General features: G+C 41.2%; 1 protein-coding gene across 1 annotated transcript in view; it reads right to left on the reverse strand.

Moving 5' to 3' along the window:
• Positions 1–3,545: 3,545 nt before the first annotated feature.
• The window catches only part of MTNR1B (melatonin receptor 1B), a 30,317-nt gene continuing 10,259 nt past the window's right edge, over positions 3,546–23,603 (reverse strand). Inside the window, exon 2 of the mRNA XM_040583930.1 lies at positions 3,546–4,554. Coding sequence (XP_040439864.1) covers positions 3,686–4,554 — 869 coding nt within the window. The 3' untranslated portion in view covers positions 3,546–3,685. The remainder of the gene's footprint in view (positions 4,555–23,603) is intronic.

Raw genomic sequence — 23,603 nt, forward strand, 5'->3', positions numbered from 1 at the left:
CAAAACTGTATTATATACATATTAAGAAATATATGCAATCTTCCATAGATCTTTATTCAGTAGCACATTCCCAGACTTGTGCAGTTCTTTAAAAATACAATTGGAAATATAAGTAATCATTTTTGTCTAGATGTGTTCGTAAAGGAAGAAGCAGAGAGACAGAAGTGCATTTCTGCTCCTGAGAATAAGCCAGGCAGAATTATTCTATTCAGTCAATAATTTGGTGTGAAAACCTGATCTCACTGAAGCCAACAGTAATAGGATTAAATCTTTAGTTTTAATTCTTCTTTGAAAGTGAAATTTTCACTTGCATGGAGAGGCAGGATAAGGCTAATGCATCACGTCAGTCTCATTGAGACTTTACCACACCTCCACTTCCCTCTTTACTGAAACAGAATTTACAAGTAGTCTTCCCCCATCTGTGTGAAGATAAGTTTTTTCTAATTAGAGTTCCATTGTAAGAACAATCCTAGAATACTTTTTTTTTTTTTTTTTTAATAAATAGAAAATACAACACTTTTTAATCAAGATAACAGTAAATGCTTGAAAACACTCCAAATTTTCTGGAAACAGACTTTGTCCCTGAGGCCCTAGTTTCACCTTCACTAGTCACCTTGTGCAGAACACAGGGTCTACATGACTTTCATCCTCCTTTTTCTCAAAGTGTCTATGTCTGATATGAATACTTCTATATAACAGAAATAATAATATCCTCAAAGATGAATGAATCTGTACAGAACCGGTATGTTCTTCCTGCCCACACTTTCAAACCATGTTATAACCACATCACCTATTGCAGTACTTTGCACTGTACTGTCACAGTGCTTTGCTGTACTTCACATAGACTTTTGGCAAGGAAATAAACATTTAACATTTTGTGGTTCTTGGATGCTTTTCTATCAGTGTAGAAACATAAGGATGATGTTTAGTATGTCTTTATGGCTTCAGGAGCAGCATATCAGCTGTATAAATTACAATTACTACAGAAATATTTTTCATAATATCCCAGTCAGGAAACCCAAACTGGATTGTAATAGCAACCTGAATTCCTCCTCTTCCTGTCTGAATACCTGCCATGGATTTACCAGTGGTCTGTCTCCTCTCCCCTGAGCAGCACTACTGAAAGTAATGTTCATTTCAAGTCTTATGTTCAAATAACTTCATTGGCTGTGTGTTTACACACAGATACCTAATCTGATTTAGAGATAATACAAACCACATTGTGTAAAAAACTATGATGCTGTGATGTATAACCCAGATGGTAATCTGATCTGTATGGTCACTGTTACAATCTGTTACCTCAAAAAGAAGAAATCCAGTTTGAATTTGAGCTGAGTTTGAAAAAAAAAATATGGAAACTCATGCTTTTGTTTTATAAACTGTGCAAATATGAACTGTAGGTACACGAATTATGTGGCTGAGATCACCTGACTTTGCCTGAGATGTGACTACATGATCTGCCTGATCTCCATTACAGTCAACGAAGACATAGTGAGTTCTGTTGATCAGTTCCCCTGACCAACGAAGACAGGTGCCTGTTTCAAGATAAAATTAATAATTTCCTAGAACTCCATGGACTACAATGGGAATTTATAAAATAAATCCTGTGCAAACACCTACATTGGTAACATCCCAAATTAGTCAAGATAAAACCCCATCTAGCTATCCAAAGTGAGATATTTGAACTAGCAATCAAAGTTCCTTCTAAAATCAATGAAAGGAGACCAGCACCTCCACAAAGCAATTCACCTAATCCTTGGATGTGTGTTTATCATCATAGATGGAAGGAAACATACTGTCACTATAGGGAACCTTGAAGCTCAGATTAGGCACTAACAGTGGATTTTGTTCATGATTAGATGTAGACATGTGAATCAAGTATCTCAGCTACCATTATAGACAAAAGAGTTTCTTATTTTGGTCTTAGCATCATTTGGGATGATCTAGGATATACTGCCCTGTGTCCAGTAGCCACTCGAGATGATCACAAGTCATATGCCATAATTTCCAGCCTGTTGCAGATATGTAAGGTGTGCTGAAGTGCATCAAATGACACTGGATGTGTGTATTTAGGTAAATAAATGGAACACAATGAAAATTTAATCATATCTAAAAAAAGAATATTGTGTAAAGTAAATGTGTAAGAAATCAACCATTTGTATTATATCAACTACCGTAACATTGACCACAAAACATGAACAGAATAGACCGTATTCCAAATCTCAGTGTACATAAGTTTGAAAAAACTGTGAGGAAAGGCTCTTAATGTTAATGTTTGCTTTTACACAAGTGTTCTTCTCTCCAATTTACAAGTCTGATTGAAAAATACTACTACTGCCACCAGTACATACACAGAAATGTGATGTTTGGCTTGTGTGTAGAAAACAGTGTGTATACTTCACCCTCTTTGTTCAGTTATAGGAGGGGAAACCATCACTCCTCAACCTTGATGAGCTTCTGTGCCCATAGACAAGTACCTTCACTACGTCTTCTAAAAAATGCATCCTGATCTTGTATAAAGAACACAATACAAAACTGGGAGGAGTGACTGATTTACCAGCACTGCCATCCATCGAGGCCTGGGCAGGCCGGAGAGCTGGCAGAGAGGGACCGAGTGACCTTCAGCAAAGGCCAGAGCAGGGTCCTGCCCCTGGGGACGGACAGCCCCAGGCACCAGCAAGGGCTGGGGGTGACCTGCTGGGGGGCAGCTCTGCGGGGAAGGGCCCGGGAGTGCTGCTGGGCAGCAAGGTGCCCATGGGCCAGCGGTGTGCCCTGTGGCCAAGGGGCCAGTGGGACCCTGGGGGGCACCAGGAGGAGCGTGGTGGCCAGCAGGTCGAGGGAGGGGGTCCTCCCCCTCTGCTCTGCCCTGGTGGGGCCGCACCTGGAGTGATGGGTCCAGTGCTGGGCTCCCCAGTTCCACAGAGACAGGGAGCTACTGGGGAGGGGCCAGCAGGGTCCTACAGAGATGATGGGGGGACTGGAGCATCTCCCTGATGAGGAAAGGCTGGGAGAGCTGGGGCTGTTCAGCCTGGAGAAGACTGAGAGGGGATCTCATCAATGTCTACAAATACCTTAAGGGCGAGTGTCAGGAGGACAGGGCCAGGCTCTTTTCAGTGGAGCCCAGTGACAGGCCAAGGGGCAATGGGCACAAACTGCAACACAACAAGTTCCATCTGAATATGAGGAAGATCTTTGTTACCCTGAGGGTGACAGAGCCCTGGCATAGGCTGCCCAGAGATGCTGTGGGGTCTCCTGCTCTGGAGACATTCAGAGCCCACCTGGACGTGATCCTGTGCAGCCTGCTCTGGGTGACCCTGCTTTAGTAGGGGGCTGGCCAAGATGATCTTCAGAGGTCCCTTCCAACCCTGACCGTTCTGTGATTTTGAGTAATACAAAACTCCCACTGAATTAAAAAAATGCCTCACTCATATCTCTGGGAGCAGAATTCAGCTCTCAGAACTACTATGCTTGCACTCACCTGCTGCTTTATTTCTAAAATACATTTCCAATTGATACCTTGTATAAATCATTAATTGAGAGCAATGTGCTTTATCAAGGAGATGGTATTCCAGTCACAAAATGCCATCAAAATGGCAAGCCCCCAAAAGTAAGGAAGAATGACCAGAACATTACAACTATATTTTCGGGTTTCTCGATGGCAAAATGTTGCGTGACTGTTACACATTTACAAAGTATCAGTTTTCATCTGGTCATTGTTGTTTAAAGCAGGAGAAGGTTTGCTCTTCTGACCATCAGTTCCTCCTTTGGATGTGTCCTGGAAGAAAAGCCTTGGCATCCACAGTGACATTAATATTCGTTTGTATTCATTCCGAAAATTCTGGTTAAGGAGTCCATATATTATTGCATTAAGGCAGCTGTTGAAATAGGCCATGAAGTAACTTACAATAAATAACCATTCAGGAACTTTTGGTGCCATTTCCATAGGATCAATGGCTACAGCCAGTCCAATGAAGTTTAGAGGTGCCCAGCAAAAGGCAAAAATCACAAAAACTACAAACATGGTAAGAAAGTTTCTAAAGTCACTTGGCTTCAGTCTTGGTTTTGTTTCTGATTTGACTCGTCTTCTAACTTGAATTACTAAAACCCAAATTCGAAGGTAGCAGAAGCTCACAATTGTGATAGGGACGATGAAGTGAATTACCACAACAGCTATTGTATAGTAGGAGCTTGCAGTCTGAACAAATGTGCATGAATAGATGCGTGGATCATACTTTAAAGAGCCAACAAAAAAATTTGGCACTGTTGCAATTACTGTTAATACCCAGACTAAGGAGACGTACAGCATCGTGTTCCAACAGCTGTACACTTTGTCATAGGCAAAACTATGACATATATAGCAATATCGGTTTATCGCAATTGCAGTGATGTTGAAAATAGAGCCTATTACACTTAGTCCCATCACAAAGCCACTCACTTTACAGTGCATTTCACCCAACGTCCATCCATTGCGGAAAATAGCTAAGAGCACCAGTGGGTATGGATACAAGGCCACCACCAGATCAGCCAAAGCTAGGCTCACCACAAATGCATTACCTGGGGAGAAAGAAACATACATAAACATAAGTCTGAAAGCAAGCATAGCTGTGAACAAGAATGAAATATATTATTTTTGATATCTGCAATGCTACATTATTAATGATGTCAGCAAGTGGCAGGTACATAGGACCAATAGGTCTGTATGGGAAATGATTTTACAGTTCAGCTTAGCCATGGAAATAGCTGCGGCAACACGACATTTCAGATCTGTCGGTGACAGAATTATACCCTCCTTTCTGTTCTAATCTTTAATAAACATAACCATCAGCGAGCCATTATGTAAGCACAGGTTGAGTTATCTCAGTGTAGCTAACTCCCCAACTGGATTGAATAAGGTGAAAAAGAAAAAAAAAAATATCTAAACTGTGCCAGGTAGGCAGGCCATTATGCCATTCTAACCTATCACAGGGATATTAACAGGTTTGACAGGTGTCAGTGGGAATGATATACAAAGACCAGATCTATAGGGAGGTTGTTGTATGTATATTCTAAATTGCTACACAATAGTCTGTAGTATAGATATTTTCTGCATGAATGGCCTACCCATACTGCAGTTATTTTACCACTGGATTGACTAAGAGTGAATTGCTTTCATCACCCTCTGTGGAAAAGCATACTTAATTATACAAAGAAAAAAATCATCAATGCAAGAGAAAGTATTCAAATTCATGGAAGGAGCCTTTAGATCCTTTTCTGTTGATGACATTTAAAGAAATTTTAGTGATATGGTTGAGACTTTTTGCCTCTCTTTAAACAGTGTTCTTTTCATTAGTTTGAAATTTCTGAACATTTTATCTAAGGATACATTAATAAAATGTTCGAGATATTAAACAATATTTCTGAAAAATGAAACGTGTAATCATACTCTAGGAACTTCCAGGAAGCAGAAAATAGAGGTGCTAAATTTAGATTCTTGGCATTTAGATAGCATAAAACACAATTCTGGTTTGCATACTCACTTTTTTGCTTTAAAGTCCTTCACAGCATGAACAGAAGTGCAAAAGACCCGAGCAGCTTTTAAAATTGCTTGCAGAACATAATTATGTTTTGAAAAGAGCAGTTAGATGCTCAGTTCTACAAATGCTGAGCTTTCTGGCTGTCACCTAGGAAAGCAGTTCTCCGTTTAGTTTGAAGTATAGAAATAACGTTGTGGATCATCATCATTACTTGGGAGCCATAAAACCAACAACCATGTAGGATTGAACTCCTCAAAATATGGCAGATGTTCACCTGTATGCTGTTTGCTCCAGCTGCTCTGCATCTGTAGCTTGCTTAACCTGAATGATGGGATAGGGAGCTCTCTTTCTCCCACACACTTTAGTGGAAGACCACGCTCCTCAGAATTTGCACAACAGCTAGTGAACTTAATAGAAAGAAGGATTATCAATCTCTAGCTACAGAAACATGGCTTATTTCAAGAGTGGTGTGCAATTTATTTTAAACGGTTCCTTTTATATGTTTAGCAGCCTGTGGCACCATTGCTTTATACTTTATAGGCCACAGAAATGTTTTCATAGCTACAGTTCACTGACATGGCACTGGAGGTAAGGCAACTCCATGCTACTTGTCTTAGAAGCAGGGTGTAAAACCAATAGTACTGTGTTGGGGTTTGTGCCCTCCCAAGCCAGTCACTCCCTGTGTTGGGAGTTAAGGGGTGTCTATTTATAGAGTATGTTGTTGGACCTGCACAAGGACACATTTCCTGCTGGCTTTATACAATTCAGTAATGACATGCTGTTGTGGAAAAGGTAAACATAATTTTCAGATGCAAAACCACATAAAGTAATTTTTCTGTCTTATTCGGGATTGCTAAGGCATTAGAAAAATGTCTCCAATTTGGTGCTTCACACTTCAAGGAAGAAGTAAACTCTAGTTAGAGCTAATCTAGAGCAAAGCAAATATCTACCAGTTTTGTGATCTGTGAGGAAAATTGAACAAACTAGGGAGATGATTGAGGGGGAGATGATAATCTCAAATAAGCAAAGCAGAAAGGATATAATCCATTCCCATGACTGTGTTGAACACAAACAAGCTTCAGGCACAACAAAGAAGTTTCAAATTAGATGCTGAGAAAAAGGTTTTAATGGCAAGAAGAAGGAAGTACTGGAACATCTTGCTTTGAGTCTGCCATTTGAGGTTGTAAGAATATGTTAAATTAGCATTTGTCAGTACTGGCCTAGATACAGCTGATTCCTGTTTTGAGCATAGGAAGGATAAGATGACTTTGAAGGCCTCCTCTAGCCATATGATAACTAGAATAAAAGACAAGACTAACAAAGGAGCAAGGGCATCTTTATCAGAATGTATTAATATCATAGCAACAAGAATTTCTGTTACGTTTTTTATCATTGTATCTGATATCAGAAGATAGAGAATTCAAGAGAAGTCAAAAGAAAGAAAGAAAGAGAGAAAGAAAAAAAGAAAGAAAGAAAGGAAAAGAAAAAGAAAAAGAAAAAGAAAGAAAGAAGGAAGGAAGAAAGGAAGGAAGGAAGGAAGGGAGGAATGAAGAGGAGAAATACAGAGTTGTCTGTATGTGTGCTAAAATTAATCTAATCTATAAGGCCTCCCAGCATCAACTTATATCTAAAATGTAATTGTTTAGTTAAAATCAAGTGGGCATTCAGCTCTTTCAATTATATTTGGAAATTTACTGTGCAGTACATTTGGCAAGAGAATTTCACAAATTTTTTTTGTAATTTAGGACTTGAAAATTCCAGCTGCAATGAGTAAGGTCAGTTAGCAATGAACCTGTCAAAAACATAGTATACCACTTTACAACACAGAAGAAAAATTGTGCAATACCTATAAAGGTCTCAAGTGATTTGTCACTTTTATTGCTGTTTACAGGGTTGAGTGTTCACACTGAGCACTGCAAAGTAAGGTCCAACGTTTTTTTCTTTCTAGGTGGCTGACTGCGGAATGAAGTTTAATATTCTAGCATTGCAATGAATAATCTACGAAAGTAGAGAGAAACTTTTCTATTTCATAAAAAATACATAATCAACATTTTGAGAAATAAAGGTCTTAGATGTCTTTTAAGTGCTTGGAGAAAGTCAATGTTCCTTGGTACATCTAAGACACAGCACTTGGACTGGTTATAATTACATGCATAAGATAACCAAAGAGGTAAAGTTTTGCTGTCAGTAACAAAATAAAAACCACAGAACGCTCATCTAGTTGGAAGTATTATAATTATTTCCATAATTTACCTGATGTTTCCAGATTTCAGTTTCATCAGACAGAAGGTTGTATTCATTTACAAGAAACACATTTGCTTGCTGGAATGGAAAGCCCCCTTGATTACAAGCAGTAGTTACTAAAAAGCAACTGTCTCTCCAGGGACTCAAAAAGATACGCATCTGCAAAGTTGCAAACATTGATGGTTGGGTGCATAAAAAACCAAAATAAGTTTGATATTGACTTTGGGTGCAACAGAACTAGATCGACACTTCATGAAGCATTCTTGCATGTTGGTTTTATTACCTCAATTAACAGAAAAAAGGAGCATTTCACACCCTCTTGTAATCTTGATATGACTTGATATTGTAGGAATTCAATCACAGCACAAACTTTTTGGTAAGGTCAGAAATTTTATGAGGTAAGCATCTGCCTTCTGAAAAGACAACCGACTTCCAATGTCTAACAAAACCAGAAGCCATTGAAATTGCCAACCATTTTTTAAAGGTTTTGCTTCTTTCTTTGGTTTCAAACTGGCTAAAATGATTAATTATAAATCATGGTATTTTGTTTTTCATCAGACGGTGTTTTGGTTGTTACACATTTGTTTAACAAGTTGTTATACATTGCATACAGACATCACCCTCTTAGGTCTATTTCCCCCTGGCTACAGTCATATTCATCCTTGTATACTCTTCTGCATCCATTACTCGTCTTCTTTAGCATACAAATGCCTAGCTTCAGGACAGGAAAATTGTTCCTGTGCAGCCTATCCTGCAGACTGTTTCCCTGCCCCCTCCTCTCCTCCTGTTGAACTTGGATTCTTTTGTAGTAACAAAAGTAAGGAGCAGGATCAGGCAAGGCTGAACCTCAATCAATATGACTATAATGTGTTGGCAGATTTTTTTGTAAATACCAAGGATGACTCAGGATAGTTATTCTCCCATTTCCATATCCTAACCTTAAGGGGAAACTCACAGTTACTCCCACAGATTTTTTACTTCATTATATCTTCAGCTAGAATGTGAGAAGGCTTTTTGTTTGGGCTTGAGGCCTAAGAAGTACTGTTTATAATTAAATAGCCTTTTATACTGGCTGAGAATAAGAACTAGAGGTTTTATGTGACATCACGCTGACAACTACCTGTAGGTACTTATCTCTAGGATAAGAGGAGCAAGGTCTTGGCATGCATGAAGTAAGTCCTGTCATTCTATAAAATGAAGCCAGTCATTCCTCTGCAGCGTTCGCAGTAAATAAGTATCCTCAAGAAGAAGTTAGACTGACAGACTGTCCGTACACACTAGGCATGTCGCTAGTGCTAGCTCATTCTTCAACCTCCTTCTTTATTCCTCTGCCAGACTTCTGTAGCCCTTGTACTTGAAATGAGTTCTGGAAGGCTTCTGGTAGCTTTCTTGTTGTGGTTGATATATAAAAACAGAAATTTGAGCTCAGTTTCTAAACACCCTTATAGTCAAAACCACAAGGTATCACTTCAGGGATGCCTGGTGTCATCCATTCTGTAAGGTACTTTTATATAAAACTAAGCATACAAAATGCTTTTTTGCTCAAGTATTTAAGAAGTTCACAAAATACACAAGGTGAATCTAATATTTCACTTCTTTCCTGTAAGTCTTTAAAAGGGAAAAAAAATTGCAGTCTTGATCATAATTCCAAATTTCTGCAAGCTATATGCTGCTTGATACAAAACCCTTCCTCGGCTGTGATACCACTTCTCTCTAATAAAGGTAACTTTGATCCTGATGCTAGGCTTGGTATGGAAGTTGCTGGTGGCTTATAAGTTTTGTTTCTGACCACCAGCAATTGTAGAAACAAAATGTTATTTTTATACTTTTATTCTTAATGTTTTTGCCCTTATTTATGTTTCATACAACATGTTGTTTATTATGTTACATTACATTGGTGTAAATTATCTGCCTTTTAGGTCTCTTTAATGACTGCTGAAGTTGGTGGCAGAATTGCCATAAACTTAAAGGAGACATTAATCAGATATAAGAAAATAAAGACCTCTTATTAACAAGAATGTGTAATACTGAAAGCATTTGGTCCACATAACAACAACAATGAAAAAAATGTAGCACTTGAATTATATTTGGATGTAAAAAATCCAAAAATCAAAGCCTAAACCCATTTTACAGTTCCTACAACTTTTAGAAGAGCAGGTTTTACCTTCAGACAAAGAGGAATAGCAGTGTGCTAATCCCAAGGCATGTTAGCCAGGATTCGCTACAGCAAGTGCCTTGTTTGATGTGTTGTTTGAGTCTAGACCAATGTGGAGATTGAAGAGGTATATATAACAGCTTGAAGAAAGCAATCAGTCCTTCAGTCAAGAAGACTGTCCCTCTTTAATGTCTCCTTGTCTATAATTGCCAATAGAAACAACGCAGCTCTGATGAAGTATTGTCTTGAACTTTCTTGTGCAATGTCACCTTTTGAGAACCAAGCTTAAACATGATTTCCAGGCTCCAGACCCTGTTGAATCCTCATTAAAGGGAGTCTCAAGGTCTGGGCCAGATAAAACAGGAGCATACTCAACTAAGAGAAAATTGGTAGAAAATTGACTTAATGTGTCTATGTCTCCACTCCTTGTTGTATGAGAATAGCCCTGAGATTGAAACTAAGGACCAATCTGCTCAGCCAAACCATTTAAGCAGCAGATTATTCTATGTGCCAGCCTGAGTGCAAACCTGAGCATGAGGTGTGAGTGCATTTCCAGCTCAGACTTCAGGCAAAACAGGTGATTACTGTGATGGAACTGTGTAGCTGGTCACATTCCTGGAGCTTCTTCATTAATACGTATGTCCATGTACACATGGATGCTTACTACTTATTCAGCTGACTGTCTTTCCCAATTTTTGAGTTAATTTTGGCATGTTTTATGAGGAATTACATAAAAAAATAGAAGGCTCTGCTTTCAGAGCCAGGACTTGTGCTAAACTTCCAGGTGCTGGCTTTTAAACTGAAGCCCTGGCCAACTTATTGCTGGCTCTTGCTGCTGCCATTGTCACCTACATTTTCTGACCTGTCATATTTTCCACTGGGCTTCAGTTCCTGTAATTCTTGCAGCTCATTTCAGGCTTGGTTGTAGAGATTCCTCTTAAGGTTTGTTCTTTAAAGTGGAAAGAAAAACATGACTCTGGAGGAACTGAAGAACTGGCACCAGGTCAGCAGGCAGAACTAAGAACTGTGTAGGTTTTTTTTCCTTTGTCCAGAATGGCTCTGCAAATATGGCTTAAACGGCATGCAGGGAGATGTCAGCTGCTCCTGGAGAAAGGCTAATGCTTCATACTTCCTCACTACTGATTTTTGTCTCTAGTTTTGACTTTTTTAATTAGTTGTGGGGTTTTTTAACAGTAATTAAGCTCTCGTAGTTCTTGATTTTTTGTTTAAAAGTTACCTGTGTCAACTCCTTTTTTTCTCACAATCCATCAGAAGAAGAACAACCTTCTACCCTGATTCAGGTGAAACTCTGTTCATGTCAGCAGGAACAAAGCCACCAGAGGTTGACACTGGCAGCAGGTGGAGCAGAGACTTAAGTCTTTCACAGACTGATGTTTGCATTCCCTGTGACAGTACAAGCCAAGATCTAGGGTAATCTTTGATTTACTGAGACATATTAATCTGTATAATGTTCAACATTGTGTTACTAACAGAAGATTTAATATAATGCTTCAAACAAGTGCCACATGTGTTTTTGTTTTCTTTTAATATGACAGTTTAAAAGTGATGATATGCTTCTTTGTAGTTATGTTTCATGTTTTCAGGTATTAGCAGGATATACTGCAGACTGATGTAATGGAAAGGGACAGGCAATATGTTCTCACTAGAACCACGGTATTTTAAAGACTAGTAAAAAATACAGCATAGACAATGAATCAAGGCTGGTTGTTGATCTATGAAAAGTCCAGGATATTTCTTTTTAAGAAATGTATGTTCTATGAAACTGTTTAAAATGTTTGGCGAGTATAATTATCCTATGATACGTACAAGGAAAATTCTGTACCATTACTGGGAGTAGAATCACTGAATCGTTTAGGTTGGAAAAGCCCTTTAAGATTATTGAGTCCAACTGTTAACCCAGGACTGCCAAGTCCACCACTAAACCATGTCTCTAAGCGCTACATCTAGGCATTTTATAAACAACTCCAGGGATGTTGATTCCACCATCTCCCTGGGCAGCCTGTTCCAATCCTTCACCACCCTTTCAGTAAAGAAATTTTTCCTAATCTCCAGTCTAAACCTCCCCTGGTGAAACTTGAGGCCATTTCCTCTTGTCCTGTCACTTGGTACTTGGGAGAAGAGACCAACACTCACCTCACTACAGCCTCCTGTCAGGTGGTTCTGAGAGTGATAATGTGTCCCCTCAGCCTCCTTTTCTCCAGGTTAAACCACTCCATTTCCCTCAGACACTTCCCATCAGACTTGTGCTCCAGACCTTTCCTCAGCTCGGTTGCCCATCTCTGGACACGCTCCAGCACCTCAGTGTCCCTCTTGCAGTGAGGGGCCCAGAGCTGAACCCAGCATTCGGTGCGGCCTCACCAGTGCCCAGTGCAGGGGAATGATCCCTTCTCAAGTCCTGCTGGCCACTCTGTTTCTGATACAAGCCAGGACGCTGCTGGCCTTCTTGGCCACCTGGGCACACTGCGGGCTCATGTTCAGCTGGCTGTCGGCCAGCACCCCCAGTGCCTTTCCCACCAGGCAGCTTTCTGCAGCTCTTCCCCAAGCCCGCAGCACTGCCTGGGGCTGGTGTGACACATAGGCAGGACCCAGCACTGAGCCGTGTTGGACCTCACACAACTGGCCTCAACTCATGGGTCCAGCCTGTCCAAATCGCTCTGCAGAGCCTTCCTGCCCCCCAGCAGATCAACACTCCCCTCTCAGCTTGGTGTCATCTACAAACTTACTGAGGGTGCACTCAATCCCCTTGTTCAGATCATTGATAAGGACATTAAACAGGACTGACCCCAGTACTGAGCCCTGGGAACACCACTTGTGACCAGCCACCAGCTGGATGGAACTCCATTCACCACCACTCATTGGGACCAGCCATCCACCCAGTTTTCTGCCCAGTGAAGAGTAAGCTCATCCAAGCCATGAACAGCCAGTTTCTCCAGGCAAATCCTGTGGGAAATGGTGTCAAAGGCTTTACTAAGGTCCAGGTAGAGCAGGTAGACAACATCCATAGCCTTTCTCTTACCCACTAAGCAGGTCACCTTGTCATGGAAGATCAGGTTCATCAAGCAGGACCTGCCTTCCATAAACCCACGCTGGCTGGGCCTGATCCCCCAGCTGTCCTGCACGTGCTGCGTGATGACACTCAGGATGATCTGCTCCACAACCTTTCCCGGCACTGAGGTCAGGCTGACAGACCTGTAGTTCCCTGGATCCCTTTCTTGCCCTTCTTGTAGATGGGCATCACATTGTCTAGCTTCCAGTCTTATGGGACCTCCCTGGTTAGCCAGAACTGCTGATAAGAGATGGAAAGTGGCTTGGTGAGCACTTCTACCAGCTCCCTCAGTACCCTTGGGTGAATCCCATCTGGCCCCATAGGCTTGTGTGTGTCTAAGCAGTGTAGCAGGTCACTGACCATTTCCCTTGGGTTATGGGAAGCTGCCTTCCAGCTCAGAGGGCTGGGTACCCGGAGAACAACTGGTGTTACTGTAAAGACTGAAGCAAAGGAGGCATTAGTCACCTCAGCCTTTTCCTCATCCTTTGCCGCTACATTTATCCCAACATCCAATAAGGGGTGCAGATTCTCCTTAGCCCTTCTTAAGTTACTAATGTATTTATAGAAACATTTTTTACTGTCTTTTAGGGCAGTTGCCAAATTAAGTTCTAGCCAGGCTTTGGCCCTCCTAATTTTCTCCCTGCATAACCTCACAACATCCTTGTAGTCCTCCAGAGTTTCCTGCCTCTTCTTCCAAAGGTCAAAACCTCTCCTTTTTTCCCTGAGTGCCAGGCAAAGCTCCCTGTTCAGCCGGGCCGGTCTTCTGCCCCGCTGGCTCCTCTTTCAGCACATGGGGACAGCCTGCCTCTGTGCCTTTAGGGTTTCCTTCTTGAAGCACGCCCAGTCTTCCTGGGCTCCTTTGCCTTTTGGGGCTGTACTATACAAAGAGCAGAAGGTGAGTTTTACTGTGCCAGTTATCTTTTTATTGTGCAGCTACCTAAAGGCTTCGAGAGAGCTTTGTCTTCAGAAGAAATCCAGGTATAGACACTCTGAAAGTTAGATGCCTGGATTTTCACAGGAAAGTCTGGGATCCAGACTCCATAGGGTTTAAACCTTCATCATCCACTTTCTGGATGAAAGCACTATGCTGTTTTGTAGAAGATAAGAAGAGCAACTTTTTGTTTTAAGACGAAACAATACAAACACCCCACTGTGGGATAGTTTAGTGGAGAATCCACTCTACATCCCTTTTCCAAACTGTTCTGTAATGCAAAGAAAGCAGGATTCACAGAAATAGAAGTTCAGCATGTAAAAGGAAGCTTATGATTGTGGCCTAGTGACTTGCAGACTGCTGGACTGGGACAGATTTGTGTTCTTGGCCCTACATCTGCAGATATGAGTTGGTGCTGGAAGCTACATTTGCAGGAGCTGAATTTCGGGCTTATAAGCTGTAGCTCTCAAGTGTCAACATAGTCTTGCCGAAAAGAGGCACCTAAGTTGCACTGTTGATTAATATGTTTCTGAGATCATGATTTTGGCGTGCTTGGCAGCTAGGTATGACTATAACCCAGTGGGCAAAGCTTCTGACTTTTCTGTGTGCTCAGGCTAATCCTTCTGGTTAAATATGGGGGCACCGGTACTTGCTGTGAGTTTGATGAATTTCACAATAGACTTCAGGTGCAAGAAAAAAAAAAAAAAATTCCAGTGCTGTGCCGTTAAAAACTTAGTGAAGTCTTGAGATTTGTAACCCCTAGGTGTACAGTTTTGCTTGCCGGTGGCTTCTTCTGGTGCGAGTAGGGACAGTGGCGACTCTCTAGTGCCACCTAGTGCACCAGCCACCGCAGAGCCACGGCATCGCACCGCCTCGCCGGGCAGGCGGCGGGAGCAAGCGGGTGGTTCTTCCAGAGACAAAGTCTGATGGATAATCAGATAGATCTTTTATGAGGTGATACTTTTCTGGGCTTCTGATATTTTCTGAGATTGCAGGAACTTTCCTGGTACTGGGGGTTTTCAGAGAGAAAAGCAGAAGCAGAAGACAAGCTCATCTAGAGACTTCACTATCACCTAGTGGTTAGGACACTTCCATGGTAGAAGATCCTTTCTTTGAAAAAGGATTTGAGCGTATGTCTCCCATAGTCCCAAAAAGTGCCCTACTCACCAGCCCTGCTGCTCTTCTGGGGTTAGCCTGCTTGTCTCTTTCTAGGTTATGTTCAAGAATTTCACCCTAGAACCAGAACACACAGGTTATCACTTATATTGTAGAGTGCTTTTCATCAGTATGTTTCAAAGCAAAAAAAAAAAAAAAACCAACAAAAAACAAACAAACAAACAAAATATCCTTCTTGTGATTTAACAGGTGGGAAACTGAGATAGATAGGTGCAGGGACTCTCCCAAGACACAGATTAGGAAGAATACTCTAGGTTCATGACCCTTGCTCTTCTCTATTAGATAATACCATGTTTATTAGGCACACTATGGAAAAAGTGACAGCGCCTGTCCAGCTCACTCCTCCAAAATGACACCATAGTGGCATACTGGTACTGAAGGATGGGGCCAATAGAAGAGCTAGAGCTATGAAGCCAAGCTAGTCAAATTCAAAGCAAAAGGGGGTGGTTGCTGTGATAGGTAGTAAACCTGTGCAACTCCTTAACAGATCTTGCAGATGCAAAAATTTTACCTGTATTCAAGGGAAGGCTGGAAAAGTACTTCAAAGAGGCATCAGTTGAAGGTTAATAAATAGACATAACATACTAGGTTCAGGAAATCCTCCAAGCTGGAAGGAATCACAAGCCTAGAGAATACAGAAGTATCATAGAGGGTTGCTCTGTTCTCTTTTTTTTTTTTTTTTTGTTTTCCCTGAGTACCTGCTTACATCTACAGTTAAAGACAGTGTGAAGCTAGCTATGCCCTTTGTCTGTACCAATACAACTGCTTTAATGATGAGGACAGTAGGTTTCAGTGACACTGTTCAGAAGCACAGCTCCTTCTCGGGCTCCTCTGTTGTGGTGATCTGAGTGGTACAATGTGACATTACTGTTCAGGTCCTTGCCATCCACTCCTCTACACAACCAGCCCAGTTTTGCTGACAGAATGTTTGAAGGGGTGGATAACCTTGTTCTCTCTGTCTAGCCACCTGCAACTGAGCTGCGTTTTGCAGCAGGCTCCGGTGCAAAGATCCCTTACACCTATGCCCTCACCCTGTAGTCAGGGTCTTGCCTTCAGGGCAGTCTAGGGTGGCAAAAGGCCCCTGCTGTTGGTGAGAGAATGTCTCTATCTAGGGTACTATTGCTTTTCATGCAAGGAATGAAGCCAAGACATTTACTCTGAGAGCTTACCACTATGGACACCAGTGACAGCCCAGCTTCAAAACTTCCAGCTGCTGAGCATGATCATTAAATAACAGCAAAAACCAGACTGGTTTTTCACTAATTCATGAAGTTGGTTGTGTTTCCTGTATCTGTCGTTACATATCAGTTTAATTTTCTTCACTTGAAGTAATCACAGCTGTTGATTGCTTCAACCAAGGAAGAATAGGATACCTACATGAACAACTGCAAGTACGAAAACTCATTTACTGCTGACAAAGGGGCTAATATGAAAAGCTGTAAAATAGAACAGGTGCAATCTAGTCAGATCCTATAAATAGCTAGGCAACTTATTATTGGTAATAACTTCTTTTTCCAGTCTCCCAACACTATATTGCATTTCATAGAAAAAAAAGAATTGAAATATGTAGCATTTTGTAGGATGTTATATTGTAAAAAAAAAACAAACAAAAAAAAAAATTAAAACTAAAACTTGGTTTGGATTAGCGACAAAAGACTCAAAAGTGGAAGCAAACAAAGTAACAACATTTCACAGCTAAAAACTCTGGACAAAACTTAGTTGTGTCCTGGCAGATAATAATTTACATTGTGTGAAAGGACAGCTCGTCTTTACCTTTCACTATTACCTTCTATTACCTTCATCTTTGCTACTGTCTTTAGCCTGAATTTGTCGAAGGAAATTATTTTGGGGTTTTTTTTCTCTCTTGCAGCAACAAAACAGCCTCAGGTTCTTAGAACAACTTATCTTCCACATTCTTTTAGAAAGGAGGACAGGAAATTGAAGAATGAAAATAATTTTGTGTGAACAGAAACTGTGTTTTGTTTTCTTAAGCTGGTTGGTTTGTCGTTGTTTTGATTTTTTTTTTTAACATTCACTAGCAGATTAGTTGAATAAATAAAAAAGCAAACCCTAGAACATAAAATAATAGTATTTTGTAATATAAGGCTCAAGATATTACAGAAGTTATTCAAAATATTCAGCAGATATATCAAGCAAATAAAATTGAGACTATTGCAAATTATGGGACATAACTCAGCATGAGTGAGCCAAGAGATTTGGTTAGCTATAATAACGTGCATCTTGCAGCTTTGCCCTGTACACCCATTTAAACAGAACAGAGCATTCTGACCAGTACAAATGCTTGGATCTCCTCTTATGGAAATGAAGATATTAAAGTGGTAATTTCCACAGTGATTTACTCAACTGTTCTGTGAGGCTCAGATGGACTTGCAGCCTGTGGCATCTACACAACCAGAGACAAGTACATGCAAGGCATGTACATGTAAACCAGTTACAGCTGCAAAAAGAAACCAAATCAAAGCCCATTATTACTGCTATGTACTTTTAGGGGTTCCTGTGTTCAACTCCCAGACAGTGGGGGATCCTAAGACAGTCTTGAAATTCTATAAAATGGGATCTGATACACTGTAATAAATATAGTATATGGGAACATCTAATATGGGGAACACTTAGGTAGACAAGTTGCTAACGCTTCTAACGTTCTCTGGAGTCCCTTCATTATGACCCTCCTCGTTTCCTATTTTGCCAAGGAAGAGAATAGATGATACTGGATGAAATGACCATTATAACATTTCAGTGAGGAAACGTCTTACCCTTTTTATTCTGAGATTTTGGAAGGCCTCATCACTGTACATGCATAGGGAGATGAATGTCTTCAGAAGCTGTTGTCAGACTGTGCCATCTGCTTCTTTTGGAAACAAGGTCTTAAAGCAAAGTACGCTGACATGATTCATCTTATAATGATACCCATAGGTTTGTAAACAGCGTGTAAACAGATGAGTAAATCAAATGCTTTTACAGAAAGTGATTGTGTATTCTCTTCTAAAGTATTGGCTGGTTTGCGTTTCAGCTCAATAGAGACAAAGTGTGTAATGATCATTTCCTGAATTAAGGTCTTTGAGAGCCAAGAATTACTTGACAAAAACTCTGTTGTGGCTGGGCCTGTGAGTCACGATACTGATGAGACGATAGTTAAATGAAGGGTGACAGACATAGACATATTACCAATATAACCACTGAATCTTTTATGTTGGAATTGATCTCTTGAGATCATCTAGTCCAACTTTGCCGTTCAAAGCAGAGTCAACTACAGCAGGTTGCTCAGGGCCATGTACAATCAGGGTTTGACTATCTCCAGCCATGGAGACTCAACAGCCTCTCTGGGTGACCTGCTTCGGTAAGGAAGAGGTATACAGGGTATTTACTGTTTTCTCTAGGGAGCAGGAGGAAGATGCTGTTGATTCTGCAACAGATGAGGGATCTAATTGATCTACTAAATAGCAGAGGGTATCTACAATCATACCTGCTACTATGTAGGTACAGAAAAGATGTGGTCATTAACAGCAAGCTAGAGCTGCTTGGTCAGAAGAACAAGTACCAGTGCAGATTAGAGTAGGTGGGGGCTTTGTTTTGTTTATGCTGGTGTCTTCAGAACCCTTGTGGCAGCAGGATCTGAACAGTCCCTGACTGAACATAATGGTCTGAGCCAAACAGAGAATCTGGACCAACAAATGTTTACAGACCTGGGGGGCAGAAGGTGGGGTATGGTGAGGGCTGCACAGAAAGAGGGAAGAGGCATCAGATCCTAACAAAAATAATTTTGGAAACCAATTCCCACTGGCTTTAACAAGGCCAGAATTTTCCTCCTTTAATCTAGACAGTCAAATACTAGGTTCAGCTTACCCAGGTTGCAGAATCCTTTTCCACGTACTACTTGGATGATCCTTGAGCACTGTGAACTGCAACTAGGCATTCAGACTAACTCCTTGTGGGAGTCCTAGCTGTAGCCCAAGTGAGTGACCTGGTGGCCTGCGACGCAGAGAGAGCAGTGGGTGACTTCAGTCGGTATGAAGTACTGACTCACACCTCTGAAAACTGGGCCAAACCAATGCAATCTGTACAAAATTAAGCTCAAATGGAAATCACTTTTGTAGGTATCACATGAGAAGGTTGTGTTTGAAGGTCATGCACTTCACTATTTTGTTTGCTGTCCATAAGCAGATGAGATACTCTTGCTTCATATTTAACCAAGAAGCTAACTGTATAGCAAGTTTTACAAGCTTTAAGGTCCTAGCCTGCCAGGGGTTTCCTATGAGTGACTAAAGAGGATTACATTGTTTTAAGATCATCTGACTAAAGGACAGAATTACAGGATCTCAAATTAATTAATTTTTGCTCAATTTTGAAGCCAGAAATGTCCAGTGCTGAAATTAGACTCTGTGCAGTTAATGTTTCATACCTGGGACCATAATCATACATAAAATCTTTTAAACTCTTTTGACACGCTTACTGGTAGATCATTTTTTTCTAGGCAGATCAGTATGGTTAAACTGCCTTTTTACAAGGCCTGCTTCGATATCTGATGAACATTTAATGCATTTTGCTTCTAATGACTTCAAAAGAAAGCAAAAAAAAAAAAAAAAAAAGGGAAATGTTGCTTAACATGAAGACCGATTCAGAAAACAATCTGTTGTTCGTGGGCTCTACCCCTACCTGTGAATCTAATAAGTATTTTTGCAGTCACTTCAGAGCTCTCACAGGTAGGCTTTGTGTCCTTGAGCAGGACTGCTCTATATTTCCAGAGCACAACAATCACTTTCTGCCACTATATTTTATGCCAGTAAAATACCTGGAACATGCCAGTGTGCTACCTGACTTTTGGCAGGGGACCTGGAATTTTAGATTTTCTTTCTATCATGACCTCTAATGTAACAAGGCAAAGGCATATAAGGTACCAGTCCCCTATTTATCAAATTATTGTTGTATTAGCTAAGTATTAGGCCTTCCTATTTAACAGAAAGTTCTTTAAATACAGCATTTTCTGTCAGGTGACTGCGCTGATGTAATTAAAAGTGTGAGAAAGTGTGCTGCTTTGTTTTCTCTTTTGGAAAATTATTTTTATGTTTCAGTTAAGGGTTGGACCTACTGATACAGAAGATTAATGAGAGTTTACCTCCCAGCTGCTTTCAGTATCACCGTATACTGCCAATACAGAGTTCTGCCACCAAAAGGCTATTCCTTGCTTAACAGATGACATGCAACCAAAGGTGCTAATGCTCCTGCAAACATATTTCCAGCTTCACTTTCTTTTCCTGTTTGGTCTTTTCCAAACTGGAGCGATAAAGGAACGGAAAACTAGTGTCAGTAAGCAGTAAAAGACCATGTTAAAGGCTTAGGAAATGTACTACCTTTAAACATATGTGCACTGAGAAAAAACCCAAGCTTTTCAGAAATCAGGGATCTCAGAAATCAGGATGAGTCAAACCTAACTTATGCATCAATAAGCCAGTGCTGTTAATAGAGTTCTGCCAATTATGTCAAATGAAAATCTTTCCACCAGTACTTATTATACAATACAATTTTTTACAGCAAATTGTGGTGTTGTGCTGGAGTCTTAAGAATCACCGTGTCACATACTGGTTTAGGTTGAAAGGGAACTCTTGATATCATCTAGTCCAACATCTCCTGCTCAAGCATGGTCAGTGACAGCAGGTTGCCCAGGACTGTGTCCAGTTGGGTTTTCAGGATCTTCAGAGATGGAGACTCTACAACCTCAATAATGTAATGTAATGTAATGTAATGTAATGTAATGTAATGTAATGTAATGTAATGTAATGTAATGTAATGTAATGTAATATATCTAATATAATATACTGATAATAGATTGAATATAGATTCCCAAGAGTCTTAAGACCCTTGTAGCTCACAGAAAGCAGGGATGGATTATCTCCCAGTTGATATGTAGTGACTACACCACCTGCGTGTCTTCACTTGTCTTGAAGCAAAAAGCATCAGGATTTAATATAACAACGTCCTTTAACTTGTCAGTAGAAGAGCTGAATAGAGTTGTCTCTTTCTAAGAACATCTTTTAAAAGTCGTAAAGACTACAACACTAATGGACTCCAGCATGGGCAAGAACAGCATGAGTAACTTCAATAGACACTTTTTTACAAAACCCAGCAAGTAGACTATTTTTACTTGAATGAAAAATAGGAAATAAAAATACCTAGACTGATTAGATTACACATATTCATAGGTGACAGTCATTTGACATAAGGTCTTTTTCTCTATTTGAACTCAAATGAAATGATGTGTATACTGAGATAATTGGAAAAATTGCACTAGCTTTAGAATGAAAGGACACTGAGAATTGCATGCAGGATTTGAGCAAATCTTAGAGACATGAGGATGCCTATATATAAGTCCTTGTCTCTTTTGCAGCAATATATTTTACAGTTTGATGCTAGCTCTGAACTTGTAATTAGTTAACATAGTTATATTTACAAGGATGATGTTCTGGTGGGCAGCAAGGTGCCCATGGGCCAGCAGTATGCCCCGTAGCCAAGGGGCCAGTGGGATCCTGGGGGGCACCAGGAGAAGCGTGGTGGCCAGCAGGTCGAGGGAGGGGGTCCTCCCCCTCTGCTCTGCCCTGGTGGGGCCGCACCTGGAGTGCTGGGTCCAGTGCTGGGCTCCCCGGTTCCACAGAGACTGGGAGCTACTGGGGAGGGGCCAGCGGAGGCTACAAAGATGATGAGGGGACTGGAACATCTCCCTGATGAGGAAATGCTGTTCAGCCTGGAGAAGAGATGGCTGAGGGGGGATCTCTTCAATGTCTACCAATACCTTAAGGGCGAGTGTCAGGAGGACAGGGCCAGGCTCTTTTCAGTGGTGCCCAGCGACAGGACAAGGGACAACGGGCACAAAGTGCAGCACAAGTTCTGTTTGAATATGAGGAAGATCTTTGTTAGCTTGAGGGTGACAGAGCCCTGGCACAGGCTGCCCAGAGATGCTGTGGGGTCTTTTTCTCTGGAGACATTCAGGAACTGCCTGGACGTGATCCTGTGCAGCCTGCTCTGGGTGACCCTGCTTTAGCAGGGGGGGTAGACAAGATGATCTCCAGAGGTCCCTTCCAACCCTGACCATTCTGTGATAATGTGATTAAGCAGATATTTTTCCTTTTAGTCAGACTGCTAGCTCCAGTGGCTGCACGTGGTATTTTCTGACAATTGTTGCCCTTGTGCAAATATGGCAATCTAAACCAACAGATGAACAGATGTTGCTCTATAGCAGAAAGATGACAATGTTTGTGGATATGTCATGCAACATTATTATAACCTTAATACAGGTATTTAAACACTGAAAATGAGCCATGTCTGTAAAAAGCAGCTGAAAAAAATAGTAACTTTGTGAGAAGGGTTATGTTTTTATTTCATAAATAACTTAAGCAGTAAGCGTGCTGACAACATCAAGCTGTGTGATGATGTCGACACGCTAGAGGTGGGGGTTGCCATCCAGAAGGACCTTGACAGCCTAGAGAGGTGGCCCATGCAAACCTTGTGAAGTTCAACAAGGCCAAGTGCAAGGTCCTGAGTGTGGGGCAGAGCAATCACGGATAAAGGCTGGGCAGATGAGTGGACTGAGAGCAGCCCTGCGGAGAAGGACCTGGGAATACCCGTGGATGAAAATCTGGACAGGAGTCAGCAGTGTGTGCTGGCAGCCCAGAAAGCCAACCATATCCTGGACTACATCAAAAGAAGTGTGACCAGCAGGTCCAGGGAGGGGATTCTCTTCCTTTACTCTGCTCTTCTCGTAAGACCCCGCCTGGTGTGTTGCATCCAGCTCTGGAGTCCCCAGCATAAGAATGACATGGACCTGCTGGAGTGGGTTCAGAGGAGAGCCACGTAGATAATCAGAGGGCTGGAGCACCTTTCCTATGAAGACAGGCTGAGAGAGTTGGGGTTGTTCAGCCTGGACAAGAGAAGGCTCCAGGGAGACCTTATAGCAGCTGCCAGTGCCTAAAGGGGGCCTTCAGGAAAGGTGGAGAGGGGCTTTTTATGAGGGCATGTAGTAATAGGACAAGGCAGAATGGCTTTAAGCTGAAAGAGGGTAGATTTAGCTTAGATATTAGAAAGAAATTCTTTACTGAGTATGGTGAGACACTTGCACAAGTTGCCCAGATTTGTGGATGCCCCATTGCTGGAAGTGTTCAAGGCCAGGCTGGATGGGGCTGTGAGCAACCTGGTCTAGTGGAAGGTGTCCCTGCCTGTGGCAAGGGGGTTGAAATGAGATGATCTTTAAGGTACCTTCCAACCTAAACCATTCTGTGATTTATTAACAAGTGTAAACAAATGCCTCTATTATTAATAAATAATTAAAAGAGAATCCCAGCAATCCAGATCCTAGTAATCTGATGAACGTGTTTAGGCTGTTGTTATCTGTTGTCATGTCAAGATATGACTGTCCCATACACATCTGAAATGTCAGGAAAACACTGACTCTGATATAGCTCAGCCCTTATCAGTATTGTGACCAAAAGTAAACCAGAAGATTCCAAA

The sequence above is a fragment of the Falco naumanni genome, chromosome 2 (genome assembly GCF_017639655.2).
Source record: "Falco naumanni isolate bFalNau1 chromosome 2, bFalNau1.pat, whole genome shotgun sequence".
NCBI classification, from domain to species: domain Eukaryota; kingdom Metazoa; phylum Chordata; class Aves; order Falconiformes; family Falconidae; genus Falco; species Falco naumanni.